Source organism: Strigops habroptila, chromosome 7 (assembly GCF_004027225.2).
Source record: "Strigops habroptila isolate Jane chromosome 7, bStrHab1.2.pri, whole genome shotgun sequence".
Lineage (NCBI taxonomy): Eukaryota > Metazoa > Chordata > Aves > Psittaciformes > Psittacidae > Strigops > Strigops habroptila.
Window position 1 is genome coordinate 45,479,720 of NC_044283.2, and position 14,656 is coordinate 45,494,375.

The window sequence follows — 14,656 nt, forward strand, 5'->3', positions numbered from 1 at the left end:
CTGGATCTCTTCCAGGATCAGAGAATAAACAGCTATATCAGTGATGCCTAGAACAGTAAAATCTGGCCCACTGTCGTATGGCATGCTCCCGTTTACAGAGGGGAGCAGGTCTGCAAACAGCTAATTCACTTCGCTATTACAAAATCCTCACATATAATGAATTTCTCACATAATTGGTTGAAGAAATACTTCAGGGAAAAAAAGAATGCTTTGAACACTGCAATACATATTTATTTCTACTTTTTTTTTTTTTCTTTTTAACCTATTCCCCACTTTCTCCTTAATGAAATATGTGCTGCAGAGCTGCTCTGTTTTTCAGCAAGCAGGAGTGAGTTTAGTTGCATCTGGAACTCTGGCAGATAGCAAAGGGGGAAAAATTGTTGTCAAAACAGTTCAAAAGCACAGATGAGTATATCCGATGAGATTACTTTATAAAGCCTGACTATTTTCCCTTTGCAGTCAGAAGATCTACAGATTCCTTTTAGTCCTGCCGGTCCTGCCCAAAGCATGAGTAAGAAGGATATTAAAATAACCAAGTACAATTACACCATAGATACGGAGACCAGCATATGGCCAAAGAACAAAAGTGATTTTCTTTGTGAATTAGACTCTTCTTGTCCCCTGCTTAGAGCTACGCCTTAATCCCCAGATCTGGGCAGAGGCTGACACGTCTTCATGCAGGAACTGCAGTTACAGACCCAGATACACAGATGTCACACATTTCTTCCATCTTTCCGATCACTTAGCAAGCTAATTACATCTCAGGCAAACCGCAACCAGATCATCTTCAGTGCCAAAGCTCACTTGGTGCAAGCACAGGAGTCAAGGCTGACATTAACTGAAACCTCACCTCACGAGGGCCTGAATTCCCCTAAGGCTCCCCTCCTCATTTTTTCCATTTTGACCACGGCACTCTGGATTTTAGTAGCCACAGCTGGAAGACGGTATTGCTATAGTAAAAGGGGGAGGTTAACTGCACTGCAAACAGCCTGTGGCCAGTGACAGAAAGCAGAGGGAGTAATCCCAAAGTGCACAGGGAGGCAAGCTGCTGAGACTTCAGCGGGAGGGATCTGCTGGGGAAGGGACAAAGGTTCCCAAGGAACTGTCAGTAGGTCCCTTTTGAACTAGGCAGAAGAGAAACATCCCTGTTAAGATGGTCGATTAGATGGTGTAACAGCAGGGCAAGGTCACTGATCCTGCACTGGAAATAATTAGGACAGGATGCGCACTTGGAGAGCAGTAGATTGAGCCTGCAAGAGGATGGTGCAGGACATCTTCACGACCCCAGGATCACCACATGCCCGTCCTTTCCCTGAGATGGGGAAGGCTGATGCCCTAGGATGGCTCTCCATGGATTTGAGGCTATCCCAACCAGTGAGTGACTCTTGTCAGAAAACTGTGCACATAGGGTCTCAGCATGTACAAACACTTGAGGCTGGGAGGAGGAAATGGCAGCTGTTTGCACAACTTGGCCATATAAGATGCTCTAGCTCTCAATCTGGCTAATGATCCCACCCCAGAATTAGCTGCTCTTATTCAGGGCATATCCAGGCTGGCTGCAACACATCACCAGGTGAAATCCTAGTGTCCACAGGAGCCTACCATCCTTAGGGAAAGAAAGGAGGAAAAAAAAAAAAAAAAGCAAGAGACAGGTGGCGGAATACCAGGCTAAAGTGAAACTGATCTGACTTGGTATTACCATTCCTAAGGCTTTATTCTGATATTTCAAGCATCGTTTTGAACACAACTTGTGCCGAATCAGATGAAGATAACAGAACTTGGTTTCAGCTTTGTTCATCTGTTTCAGTGTGAACACTTTCAAGCTCCAAATGCTTAACTCTATGCACTATTAAGTACCAAAGGATACATGTCTGTAAACCATGGTAACTTTACTTTCAATGTTTATAGTACTACTCAAAACAACATAATTTCACCATTTACTCACAGATGTAAATATTAATTCTAAGCTGACCCTAACACACTTTCTGTTATAACTTTACTTACAGGGACTAAACAAATCTCGTTCACCCTGAAACCTTACGGGGGAAAAAAATATTACACAAGTAAATCAGAGAATTACATTCTCACCTTTTTTTCCAAACATAAATCTAAGTTTTCTCCGCAGGGGGTCAATCAAGTCAGCTACATATCAGTTGGGAACGGGGGTTGCAAGACACTCTCTTCCCTCAAAACTAGCAATTTCAATCAGACCAAAAGATCAAGCATCGACTTGGATCCCAAGGTCAGATCTGTTGGCTACATTTAATTCACTGTCAAGTTTCAGCCTGCAGCACCTCCATGTCACATACAAAACAGTGCAAGAGTATGTAAAAAGGTGCACAATAAAACTGGTAAGCAAGCTTTCTGCCTAGCAAAGCTCCTGCTCTAGCACAATGCAATCTCTCAAGAAGATAACGAGGTAGGAGAAAAGCACAACAATTCTTTTTTGACATTTACGTCATGTGTCCCTTGCTGCAGTGTAAATGCCATGCGTGAAGAGCCCTAGTAACTCACACAGAAGCACCCCTTTGATCAGGAGTAGGATTTCTGGCACTGCAAAGCCACGATGAGCTTTGGGGTGGGACAGCAGTCTCTGCAAAGAAGTCAGGCTAGTGCATGGCAAGGAATTGCACCCTTCCTCAGCATGTTGTTAGCCTGCCCTACCCACATCCCCTCCAAGCTACCGCCTCAGTCATAATGCTTCATGGTTCAGCTCACAAACCATTTGGGTAGAGTCATCACAGCTAGCAGAGTGCTGAGTCCTGCAGCTCTGATCCAATGGGCTTGCAGAATAGAAATGTTAACTGCTAGACCAAGCACTACTAGGTGGGGTTGGAACTAGATCAAACCAAGCTGGGGCTGGAAAAATGTTGTGAGGAAATGTGCATTTGGGTAGATGGAGGCTGGGATGGATTATTCACACAGACAATGGAGAGCTGAGAATACTGAAATTAATAGAAACAAATCAATAATTAAAGGTATGTAAAAAAAGCCCAAAGTAATAAATAAATGTACTGGGTGGTTCTAAAACCTATGCCAGTCTATATTACATGTCTGCATTTGCACATACTGAGAAAGACAAAATACACATGGAGAAGATGACAATGTTTAAAACATATGTTAGACAGCTTTGGTTTTTTCAATGAGCCTCTTCAGGTTTACCTTTTTGTGTCAAGTTCATGAAGGTACAGATGTAAATTTCTAGTTTGAAAGCAGAATAGTAGAAGAAAGAAGAATTTGGAGACCATGACCAAAAGTTTGAAAATATTCTTTGTTGAACACATGTTAAGTGCTGCTTTTCCCAATCATTTCTGAACTCTGAAAATTGAAGATGTAGTACCAACATAAGCCATGTCACCAAAACTGCTTCTGGGTCAGCTTTTTCGAACATCTGAGGTTTTTTTACATTTGGAAATAGCAACTTTAGAGTCTGTAAATAGATTTTAGTTACTGATTATCTGCCTACTAGTTTGATTATTTAAATCTCTTTGTAATTGAACCCCAATCCAATACAGAGACTAATTTGTTAATTAGGTCAATCCGACATCATGTGCAGATTGTTTTGTTGCTTTATTTTAAATCAGGCTTAATAATATTTGAAACAGTATAGCTTTGGGCAAGAAGTTCTCTTGATTTTACTTTTTAAAAATGTTTTACTACAAATTATTACTTAAAAATAATTTCTCAACAAGTAACAAGTGTTCAAACCTTGAGGCCATTAGATTAGCTATCTACCTGCAAATCTGACCATTTCCCTACAAGTAGCAATTAGTTCTGAAAATTACTTTCTATACCTGCCTCTCTCACTCATTTACAGCCATTTCCTCTGTTAAGCACTGCAAAAGCACCTACAGAACTGTATGACCCCACAGCATGTAGACCCACACCGAAGCTCACTGATGTCCACAGCTTTGGCCATTCATCAGGGGAAGTACTACAGCAGCCTTGGATGCAAATGGTCAAAACCTGCCCAAGTCGTGATTTGGGGAGTATGCTTAGGAGCTAGACCCTTCATGAACAGCAATAACAGCAAAACTCGCTGTGGCCACTGATGTGTTTCTGCCCCATGCCACCCTACCCAGAGACAGTCCTCCTTTCTTCCCTTCTGCAGCACCTGTGCCCTGGCCATAGCTCAAGCATTTTGATATAAACACCATGTCTTTCTGTATGGCTCACATAGGAGGGCCCTGCTCTCTGCTCAAGGTGCTAGCTACCACCAGGCTGCAAATAACAGGGGGAGGAAAGGGGAAGGAGAAAGATTTATTACATTATAGCTTTTTAAATAAAATACACTAGGAACACCAGGTACCATGCAATTGTAGTCCTCTAGGGCATGGTCTCTGCTATCTTTGTCATCCAGCACTTAGATTAGATACATAATAAAGGGAGCGGTAATCACAAACAGACATTCTGCATGAACAAAAATGCTCACCATGACAAAAGCTGTAGCCAGATATAGATGCATGTCAGATAAATTTGAAGAATCATAACTTGCTAAAGCACTAGCATGCAAATAAATCTAATTTATATGTGTGTGTGTGTATAATACAGCAACCAAGCATCTATATTTACCGTTTAATATAAACTAAGGAAAGTACAACACAACATTGAAAAACGTAGGCTTGCAATAATATTTAATAATGTTCCTATGGAAAACTTTCCAAATTGGAAAAACTTGCCTGAAAAATTTAAGCTCTAGATGCAGGGAAACTATTGAGGGAACGGCCACTAAAATACAAATAAAATAGAAAAACAACTAGAGAACTCCTTGTGACTTGCTTTTGTTTCCATTTGAAAGAAATCGGACCTGGTTTGATCTTTCCCCTAATGACATCAAATCCTCATTAAAGGTGGTCTAGAGTTTTGGTCCCCAAACACAGCGTTTCTGGAGCAGAACGGCAGCAAACAGAAATACAGAGCACTGGAAGAGCGATAGCCGGCGTCACTCGGGCAAATTAAGAAACGACATGGTGTGCACAAGCGCCACCAAGAGGCTCTTCTTCACACAGTCCAAATATGATTTTTTCCCCGCAGAGCAGCACCCTGGGCTGCTCAGGCACTCGCTCAGCACCCTTCGAGCATGAGCTGTTTGCTCACACCAGGCGCTTGCTGCTGCGTTCTCAGTGAGCATTCCAAATGGAGGGTGAAGGATAAACGATTTTTTTAGGGTTCCTTTCAGAACAGAGGAGGGAGGGAAGATGTATCTGCAGCATATGCAGTTTTTGACAACGGAGCTTTTAAATGTTGTGGTAACAGAAAACAAGACCGCTGCCCAGTCCTGGATCTGGAAAATGTTAAATTCCACCTTATCAGCCACCAAAACAGAGTCAGGAGGGATCTGTTGCTGAGCTGCCTCTCCTCAAAACCTGTGCAATCCTATTTTTTTTCCTATCGAATGTAATTGTGAGATTCAAATAGTAATAATATTTTGGTAGTGTGATGCTGGAGCCTGTTTTTAAAGGTAAGCAGACATTCTCATCAGATTTTTTTCATCACAGGGAGAAAGCCAGTTTTGTCTTCACCGCTGCCATTTTATGGGATGAAGAGAACAAGCTAAACAGCCACAGCTTTTTCATTCCCTTACAATGTTACTAACCAGAGAGTAATCCCTCAAGCCCCAAATTTGTGCTTAGAGGGCCTCTGAGGCCAGTATCTCCCTAATCTGCCTGGCCTGGCTACACACACCAGTGAGTGGCCAGTGCGGCTGGTCCCCTTTTGGGGGGTGAAAGCAGCACCTAGCTGCTTGGAAAAGGTGGGTGCTTCATGCTGGGTAAGGCTTGGCTGCCCTCCATGTGTGCACACCTCCCTCTGCAAATCACTGCCCTCAGTGTGATCGATAACCCAGCCTGGTCTTGCCATCTTCCATGGTGGGAAACCAACCTGTGGGCTCCTCAGGGACTGAAAGCTCAGAGTTTTGTCCAGGAAGGGGAGGGAGGTTGCAACAGAACCTTGAATCCAGCCTCCCAGGTCCTAGGTAGCGTACCAGCGCCCTAGCAAGGGCTCAGCAGGTAAGGCTGCAAACCACCTAGATAAACTCTGAACTTGGAGCATAGGTTGGACTCCTGATCGTGGATGGTCTCCTGAGGTCCCCACCACAGTTAGCCTGTGATTCTGCAACTGAAAAGGTGATGCTGCCTGCAGGTTGGTGACAAACAAATACGGGGGAGCCACCAGTGATGGTAGTTTTCACCTCAAGTTCATCACATCAGCAAAGCACCTTAATGGGTCATAGGGTCTGGGGGTGCAAAAAGGCTCCCACACACAGTACATACCCAGGTAAGGGACTAAGTGATCTCAAGGCAGTGGATTTGGAAAAGTATACAAGGCAGATTAATAGGCTGGTAGTATTTATTGCTGCCTGTGTTGAGGCAAGACTTGCCCACCTGTTAGCAGACAGGCAAGTATCTATTTCCTCTTTTCCACTTCTCAGCTTCTAGGTCTGGCCAGGAAAAGGTACAGAAGGTCTGAGTTCACGGCAAGGCTTGAGAGCAAGACGAAGCAGCACCATGGTTGTAACACAGATAGCACAGACCAGGCATGCTCCTTAGAGCGCAGTGCTACTCTTAACTCCCTGCAAGCACCCAAGAGCCGGGTCATTCTCCCCATAGTTCATTCGTTTTCACCACCATCCATCAGGTAACATTTACTGAGAATTGGGGGCAGGGGGAGAGGACTGGGGTTGGGGTCTTTTTTCCAAGCAGCTCATTCTCTCACCTAACTCCCAAGACTTTAGGTGATTTAAGCACTTAAGGATTAAAGGCGTTTTAACAGCTTATATTGCTTTAAGCATCTAAGGTAGCTTAAACGCTTATGCTACTTTCAGGGGTTTAAAGTAGCTTAACTGTCCCTGCCACTTGATGAATTTACGGGTGCTCAAAAGCCTATACTCCCTTTAAAACATTAAAAACGTACCTTAAAACATCATTGTTTTTTAAGCGTGCCGTCCTACTTGGCTCTCCCAGGTTGGGAGAGGGGGGTGACCCAACCCCTCAGCTTTCCTGGGGGCCTCAGCGCCTTTACCTGCCGGCAGCAACCTCCGGGGAGAGTGAGACTCCCATAAGCGCAGGTCCGAGTCCACAGTCAAAGGACCGGGCCGGGCCGGGCCGGGCCGGGCCAGGGCAGCGGCTGCCGTCGGGCAGGGCCCGGGGGTTTAACCGCTCCGGGGCGGCACCAGCCAGCAGCCGTAAGGAGCTCATTAGTTTCATTCCCAATTAAGCGTGAAGCAGCGTCTGTTTATTGGCCGAACACGTGCAGCTGTACTCCCCCCCTCACTCCCCCCATTTCATCCCCGTCCCAGCTCCGGACGGGGACCCCCGCCCCCGACGTGCGCCCCTAAAGCGGGGGAAGGCAACGGCACCCGAGGCAGCCCAAAACGCCATCCAAAAGCTGCCCGGACGCGCCTGTCAGGTCCGCAGGCTGGGAACGCCGTGCCCAGTTTGCACCCAAGGAGCAGGGATGACAGCCGCCTCCTGCTCTGGCATTTTCCTCTGCAAGGGATCAGAGCCAGGGCAGCAATGGTTGCCCCGGTCTGCAGCCTTGGGCTGGTTTTGTTTACATGATCTCAGATCGTTTCAAATTTATAGTAAATGAGTTCGCCAAGGGTGGTTAAAAGTGGAAACAGTAAGGTCTCATAAAGCCTCGTTTCAAATCAAAGCTTAACCCTGGGAAAACAGCGTGTTTTTCCTCCTTATTTCCTGTGGGCTGGAAACAAACAAGCAAACCATTCTGGTGAAAAAAATGAGCAGATTTCTACTGGAGATGTCTCACCCTCCACCCCAGAAAATAAATGGTTCTTATCTGTAATCTAAACAAAGTCTGTTCGGGTTTCGGTCCTTGCTTTCACACAGGCCAGCCGGCTGGATCTGCAGAAAGATGGGGCTACCAGGAGTTTATAGAGCAGGCAGATTGTTTTCTGATCATGCTGAGGTCCACCTGGAGGGACATCAGTGACTCCAAAAAATGAGAAGCAGTGAAAAAAAAAAAAAAAAAGAGACAGAAAGCCCAACTGCAAACCTGTCCATTTTACAAAGACCTGATGAATAGCCCAGCCATTCAGGGTAAGAGCAAATGTGCTGGTAAGTCTCATTCCACACAAGAGGACTTCGGGGACAGAGGCAAGTGGGATCGGCACTGGGAGCTGGAAGGGGCATCTCCTGCAAGTGGCATCTCCTGCAAGTGGCAACAGCTACAGCCTCTGGCAATCCTCAGGACCTGGCAAAACAAGCTTGAAATGAGCACCCTAAGTCACCAGCGGGGCTCAGAGCCATGGAAGCTGACTGAGGCCAAGAGCTTGCAGATTTATTGTTTAAAGGAATGCGTTGAACGCAGAAAATAAATGGTAAGAATATGTGGAGCTGTAAGAAATAAACTACTCTTATGCTCTTCCACAAGTGATACTAGACATTCAGGACATTTATTTTCCAGGTATGAAACAACTTCAAGAACAGAGAAGCTGGCCTATGGGGAGATGACACCAAACATCATGGCCTGTTGTAAAGGACCTTGAAACCTCCTCTGAAGGAGCTGGCACTGGCTTCAGTGTCTGACAGCCACTCACCCGGGGCAGCACTGCAGCCACTCCAGCAGGGCAGCCCTGTGCCTTCCCAGTGGGAATGCTGCAGGTCCCATCTCTTTCCCATGCCACAAGCAGCAACTCAGACCTCCGGGAAGCCCAGCCTGGAAAATGGACATACAAGAATTCTGTAGTTTACAGAAGTCATCATGGCTAAGCTTAGCTTCCCATAAAACATCTCTATAAGGAGATATATTCAGTAGCTGATTAATGAATGTGGCTTACCACAAAACGATACTACACAGGCCTACTCTTTTCAGTAATAATCCCATAAATAATATTACTAAAAATCCAAGAAATCCAAATTGTACTGAAGCTGCATCATGATCCCAGTACCCTGTCAGTTGTCTTCCCTTTTGTGGTAAATCAACACACTCATAATTCTTTAAGGGACCTTCTAGGTGAAGACAGGAGCAAAAGGAGAGGGACATGACTGTGCTGTGCAGAGCCAGGGACATGCTTCTAGCCTCAGAGAAACGTGCCAGTTGACCGCATTGCAAAAGCACTCGGATGCTCCTGCCCGGGGAAACCCCCTTTTGGCGGTCGGGGGCCATCCAGGGACTGTAGGGCAGGGGTCCACTGCAGCCCCCCGCTCCTCGCAGGGGGCAGGAGGGGCTGGGGGGCAGGAGGAGACCCCCGGGCAGACCCTGCCGAGCTGTGGGTGAGGAGAGCCGGCAGCCCCCAGCCGCTGCCTGCGGCTCCAGCGCTAGGCCGAGCCCTGCCAGCATCGCGGGGAGGGGCGGAGGTGCCAGACTACCCCCAGGGGATGGGGGAGCAGCAGCTTCGCCCCCTGCTTGAGGAACCGGCCCGGCCACATACACATCCGCTGGCAGCGAAAGCACCGAACGTGGGCAAGCGGAGCCGGGGGATGAGGGGGATCCCGCCGATCTGCAGTAGCTGTGTTAGCGGCGGAGCTCACCTCCAGCTACCCGGGGCTGGAGTGGCCCCTGTCCCCCTGCTCGCCCCAGGAGCTCCTCTGGCTTTCGTGGCTCTTTGTTCGCGGGGATCTCTCCCCCCTTCCCCGTGCTCGCACGGTAACGTTTCTCTCAAGGGTTTCCTGCCAAAAGACAATCCCCCTGAGCTAAAGCAGACCGAGAAAGTAGTGACCAATCCTTTCTGGATGGCTGTCACCAGGCTCCTCCCAGCCCCCGCTCCCCCTGCCATTTGCATACAAAAAAATCCAGAAAACTCCCGTTTGCCCCCGCATCTCGCTCAGACCCTCCGTCCCCGTCTGGCAGCAGGAGTCCGAGCTGGGGGACGCTGCCTGCGGCTGAGGGCAGCGGCGTGCCGCCCGCTCCGCGCCCCGCCACCTCGGCCCCCGAGCCCCTCGCCAGCCCCCCACCTCCTCCTCCGCGCCCCAAAATGCAGCGCCGCCTCTGCGCCCTGCTCCTGCTGGCGTCCCAGTGCATGGGCTCGGCCGCCGGGCTCTTCCCCTTCGGGGAGCCCGACTTCTCCTACAAGCGCTCCAACTGCAAGCCCATCCCCGCCCCGATGCTGCTGTGCCGGGGCATCGAGTACCAGAGCATGCGGCTGCCCAACCTGCTGGGGCATGAGACGGTGCAGGAGGTGCTGGAGCAGGCCTCCACTTGGATCCCGCTGGTGCAGAAGCAGTGCCACCCCGACACGCGGAAGTTCCTCTGCTCCCTCTTTGCCCCCGTCTGCATCGACGACCTGGACGAGATCATCCAGCCTTGCCACTCGCTCTGCGAGGAGGTGAAGGAGAGCTGCGCCCCGGTGATGTCCGCCTTCGGCTTCCCCTGGCCCGACATGCTGGACTGCAGCCGCTTCCCCAAGGACAACGACCTCTGCATCCCGCTGGCCAGCAGCGACCACATCCTCCCCGTCACCAGGGAAGGTAAGAGGGGTCGCCTCTGCCCTCATGAACCGCTCCGGCAGCGGGTTTCCCCGCTGGAAACCCCCAGGGAAACCCCCCACCCGGTTTTCCCTGGGGAGCGGAGATCGTTCCTTTCCGTTACAGCACGCCCGGTGCTCCGGGACGGGGCGCCGCGAAGGGGGCTGCAGGTCAGCCTCAGGGAGGCTTTCCCGAGGGGACCGGGGAAACCGCAGGCACCGTCGGGGAACTGGCACCGGCCCGCACCCCGCGGCCCGGCTCCGTGCCCAAAGCAAAGGTCCGGGACGCCGGACTCGAGCTGCCCAGGCTTCCAGAGGGACAATCCCCATATGCAAAGGTCTGTGCTGCAGCGCGGCGCTGGGCTGTTTTGTGTGCCCCCCTCTCTTTACTCTTTCGCCCGTATTAAAAAAGCCCCAAACCAAACAAAACCCAACAACTTTTGGCTGAGGTGTGACCTGAAAGGCACACCGCGCCCCCGCCAGCGGGGCTGCAGCAAGGTAAGGTGCCTCAAAGTGCCCCGGAGCCGCGGGGAGAAGGCAGGGGCTGGTGTGGAGGGATGGCAACCCAGTGTTTCCCGAAGGGTTCCCAACGCCACCTGCTGTTTCTTTCTCCCCCGGCCTGACGGGGACTGTCCCTTGCACTTCCAGCACCCAAGGTCTGCGATGCCTGCAAAAACAGAAATGAAGACGATAATGACATCGTGGAAAACCTCTGCAAAAACGACTTTGGTAAGTGGAAGCAGAGCTCCCCTCGGTTGAAACTTGAGAGTTGAGGATCAGGTAAAAGTCCAAGTGGAGTGAGAGATGTGCCTGGATAAAGGTAGGGCTTTGTCTTATCTGAAGATGGACCTGTCTGACCGCTGGGTCATGAAACATAGAATTCCACCTTGGAGTAGAAAGTGGTCCCTTTTATAGTCCTTTCCTATTTGCTGTTTCAAAGTAGTGCTCTTTTATGTGGATATTGCTGGCAAGCCGAGTAGAAAGTAAAATGGAAAAAAAAAAAAAAAGAATCTTTCATGCAGACTATTGCCTGGGGAGAAGTAGAGCAAAGCTTCATTTAGACATATGAGAAAGAGCCGCATGACCAATCTCATGTATCGCAAGAAAGACTCTCCCCACAGATTAAGAATGAAGCTCTATATATCATTTGACAGAGAAGGTAATGCACAGACAATTGGGGATATAAACTTAATGGGAAGATCTGGGGTTAGAAGAGGACAAGAAAGCCCCTTTGACACAGATAACTGAACGGCACATTATCCACACATTAGCATTTCAAGAGAAAAAGGGAATAAGGAGGGGAATCTTTTTATAATAGGTCAATGTTTATACCTGGAAACAGATTTGTAGTATAAATATCTGCAACAATTCAAAAGTCTTTCTTGAAAAACCAAAAACCTAGATCCAACAAAAAAACCACCACCCCAAACCTGAAACCATGACTGTGGGACATAATTGCTAAAACAACCAATAGCTTTGTCCTGGCAAATTGCACTCAGATAAATCCTCCTAAAGCTAAACATGCCCCACAGATTCTTACAGAGCCCTGTATCCCCCTCCTAGTTATTTTACCAAATCAAATGCAGCTGTTGGACCAATTTGCCCTCCATGGGATCTATTCTTTCAAAAAAACAATGCATGTGAAATATTATTTCCTTACAGGTTTGCCTAAAATCCTCTCCAGCCTAATAAATTAAGTTTAGAAGTTTTCAGCTGCAGCAGAGATCAGGTTTCAGATTAGGACTAGGTGCTCGCCTCTCCACCTACCCCTCAAACTCTAGTTTCAGGAAGACTGTCCTCTCCCAGCAAAAAAAAAGAGTTCTGCTTAATGTAGCGATCTTGCCCTGTTGTCTCTGTTTGCAAACAGGACACAAGCTGGAGAAAATAAAAATTTAGAAAGGAAGGAAAAAGAGGGGGAGGGGGTAGAAGAGAAAAGAAACTCAAAAAACCTCAACCCTAAGGTTGATTCAAACTGAAATGACTTGCATGCCCTTTGTGGCTTTAGAAATGGAGCCACCTGCTGCCTCTTCTGTCAGCCCTGACAGTTTAATTAGCAATAGAGCACCTCCCTCCCCAGGTCCTCTTTATGTGCACTAATGGGAAAAAACCTCTCAATCTCTCTCCCTCTCCCCGCTTCCCCCTCCCCTCTCTCTATTAGCCTTGAAGATAAAAGTGAAGGAGATTGCCTACATCAATGGGGATACCAAGATCACCCCTGAAACAAAGAGCAAAACCATCTACAAGCTGAATGGGCTGACGGAAAGGGATCTGAGGAAGATCGTGCTCTGGCTCAAAGGTGGCCTCCAGTGTACCTGCGATGAGATGAACGACATCAACGTCCCCTACTTGGTGATGGGGCAGAAGCAAGCTGGGGAACTGGTGATCACGTCTCTGAAGCGGTGGCAGAAAGGGCAGCGGGCTTTCAAGCGGTTCTCCCGCAGCATCCGCAAACTGCAGTGTTAGTGGCTTTGGCTCTGGCTGCCTGCAGCAGCTGCCTCTGTCCCAGGCTCTCCAGGCCTCCCGCACCTTGTTGCTTCGGCCCCTCTGAGCCTTGAGATGCCATGGGCGTGAGACATGAGAGGCTCTCTGAGAAGGGAGGGAGCCCTCCACTCCTGTACATAGGTTAAAATGTAATGAGCAAAAAATATCATAATGATTTTTGGGAAGCATTAAAGTATCTTGCTTAAAGCTTGGGTTCTTTTATGGTTGCAAACGTGACTTTGGTCTGAGGTTTTCCCTTTTCATTTTGGTAATGCTGGTTCATTTATATTGCTGCTTCTCTCTATACATACATGTTTGTTGTGCAAAAGTAGGAGATGCAGAGAAAGACAGCCACACGTGTGACTTGCTTGTCACAGTGGGTACGACTCTTTCACTGGGGTGAAATGCCTTGCCATCTATGTTAACACTATAAAGGTCACGTTACGACTCTTGCATGTGATACATAGGCACCAGTAAGAGTATATTAACCATTCTCACTTTTTATTTTCCACAAGTCTGAGCCCTTCTCTCAGAAAAAATGTACAAGTTTTGGAGCTGGTTGATCTGAATGCAACTTCTTTAATTATTATTTTTTTGCAAATTAAACCATCTGTAGCCTAACTGTAATATACCTAGTGGTTAACCTGAAAGAGTTGTAAAATATTGCTTTAAGTAACCTTGTAAATACTCCAGATAAATGTTATATTCTTGTATATAAACTTTACATCATAGTTTATCTGTTGTCTCTGTCTGCATTCACTTTAATCTGTTTTGGGAGAACTGGGAGAAAGCTGTCCAACTGGGCTTTGCCATGCCAAAGCAAAGTTTGGCCATCCACCCCAAGTGGCAAGTAGAGAAGCAAAAGGAAGTATCTAGTGCTGCAATCAGCAAAAACATAGTGGACCTCATTTCCCCAAAGATGAACCCACAAGACACAGGACTGAGGTTCAGTCACCTCATTTTAACATGTGTCTGTTAAGCGCTTTGAGATGAAGAGTTTTCTGTGGCTCCTTTGTTGGACTGCCTACATTTTAATCTCCTCAGAAGACACTGCTGATGTGGAATTGAAATGAGACCACTTGCTTAAAAACTAAATCCATTTATCCATTTCTTACACTTGAAAAAGACGTATGAAGGAGTGCAAGAGTAGACAGAAAAATCTCATTTGCAACTAGCAATTCAGATTAATGGTAGAGCAAGGCATGTTTTGTGTGTATGTATACTCACTATTCTTACTGAGAAAGAAAATAAAACATAAATAATAGTGTAACTGGAGGAATGTTTTTCAGCATTTTTCTTACAAATGTTTACTGATGAAGAGCATTACCTGCAAGAATTTTATTGTACTTATCCTGAAGAATAGTCTTGCTTCCCAGTGCTGTCACACAGAAAAAATTCCTCTTAGCTTCACTGAGAGGATGAGCAGTCCAATGTTCTCAAGGACAACGTTTCATGTTAACCATTCACAGGCAGAATACAAATCCAACACTAGATTTTTCTTTGAAGTAAAAAACAATGTTAACTTCATATATTTCATGTTGGATTTTTTTTCACCATCACGATAAAAAGCTAAAATCTAAGGATCCATAATGTCACATTTGTTTTAGTAAAATTAATTGTTTGCCCTCTCCCAGAGTCTTAATGTGCTCGCTACACCTGGTACAAGCAATGGGAGGTCTCTGACCAAGCAAGATAAGAGCAATGCTCGCAAATGTCCTCAAAACTATAACAATTAAAAAAAAAAAAAAAAAA

The 14,656-nt window shown here is 47.2% G+C and overlaps 1 protein-coding gene across 1 annotated transcript; it reads left to right on the forward strand.

Moving 5' to 3' along the window:
- Positions 1–9,752: 9,752 nt before the first annotated feature.
- SFRP2 (secreted frizzled related protein 2) lies at positions 9,753–13,640 on the forward strand. Its single transcript, XM_030492891.1, has 3 exons — positions 9,753–10,427; positions 11,072–11,152; positions 12,582–13,640. The coding sequence occupies exons 1-3, from the start codon at positions 9,935–9,937 to the stop codon at positions 12,884–12,886; spliced, it is 879 nt and encodes a 292-aa protein (XP_030348751.1). The 5' UTR covers positions 9,753–9,934; the 3' UTR covers positions 12,887–13,640.
- Positions 13,641–14,656: the final 1,016 nt, after the last annotated feature.

Bases quoted from the DNA above. Each gene is read 5' to 3' on its own strand.
- SFRP2 (XM_030492891.1), top strand. From the start codon at position 9,935: ATGCAGCGCCGCCTCTGCGCCCTGCTCCTGCTGGCGTCCCAGTGCATG. The intron at 10,428-11,071 runs GTAAGAGGGGTC...TTGCACTTCCAG, and splicing joins CCTCCCCGTCACCAGGGAAG to CACCCAAGGTCTGCGATGCC. The intron at 11,153-12,581 runs GTAAGTGGAAGC...TCTCTCTATTAG, and splicing joins CCTCTGCAAAAACGACTTTG to CCTTGAAGATAAAAGTGAAG.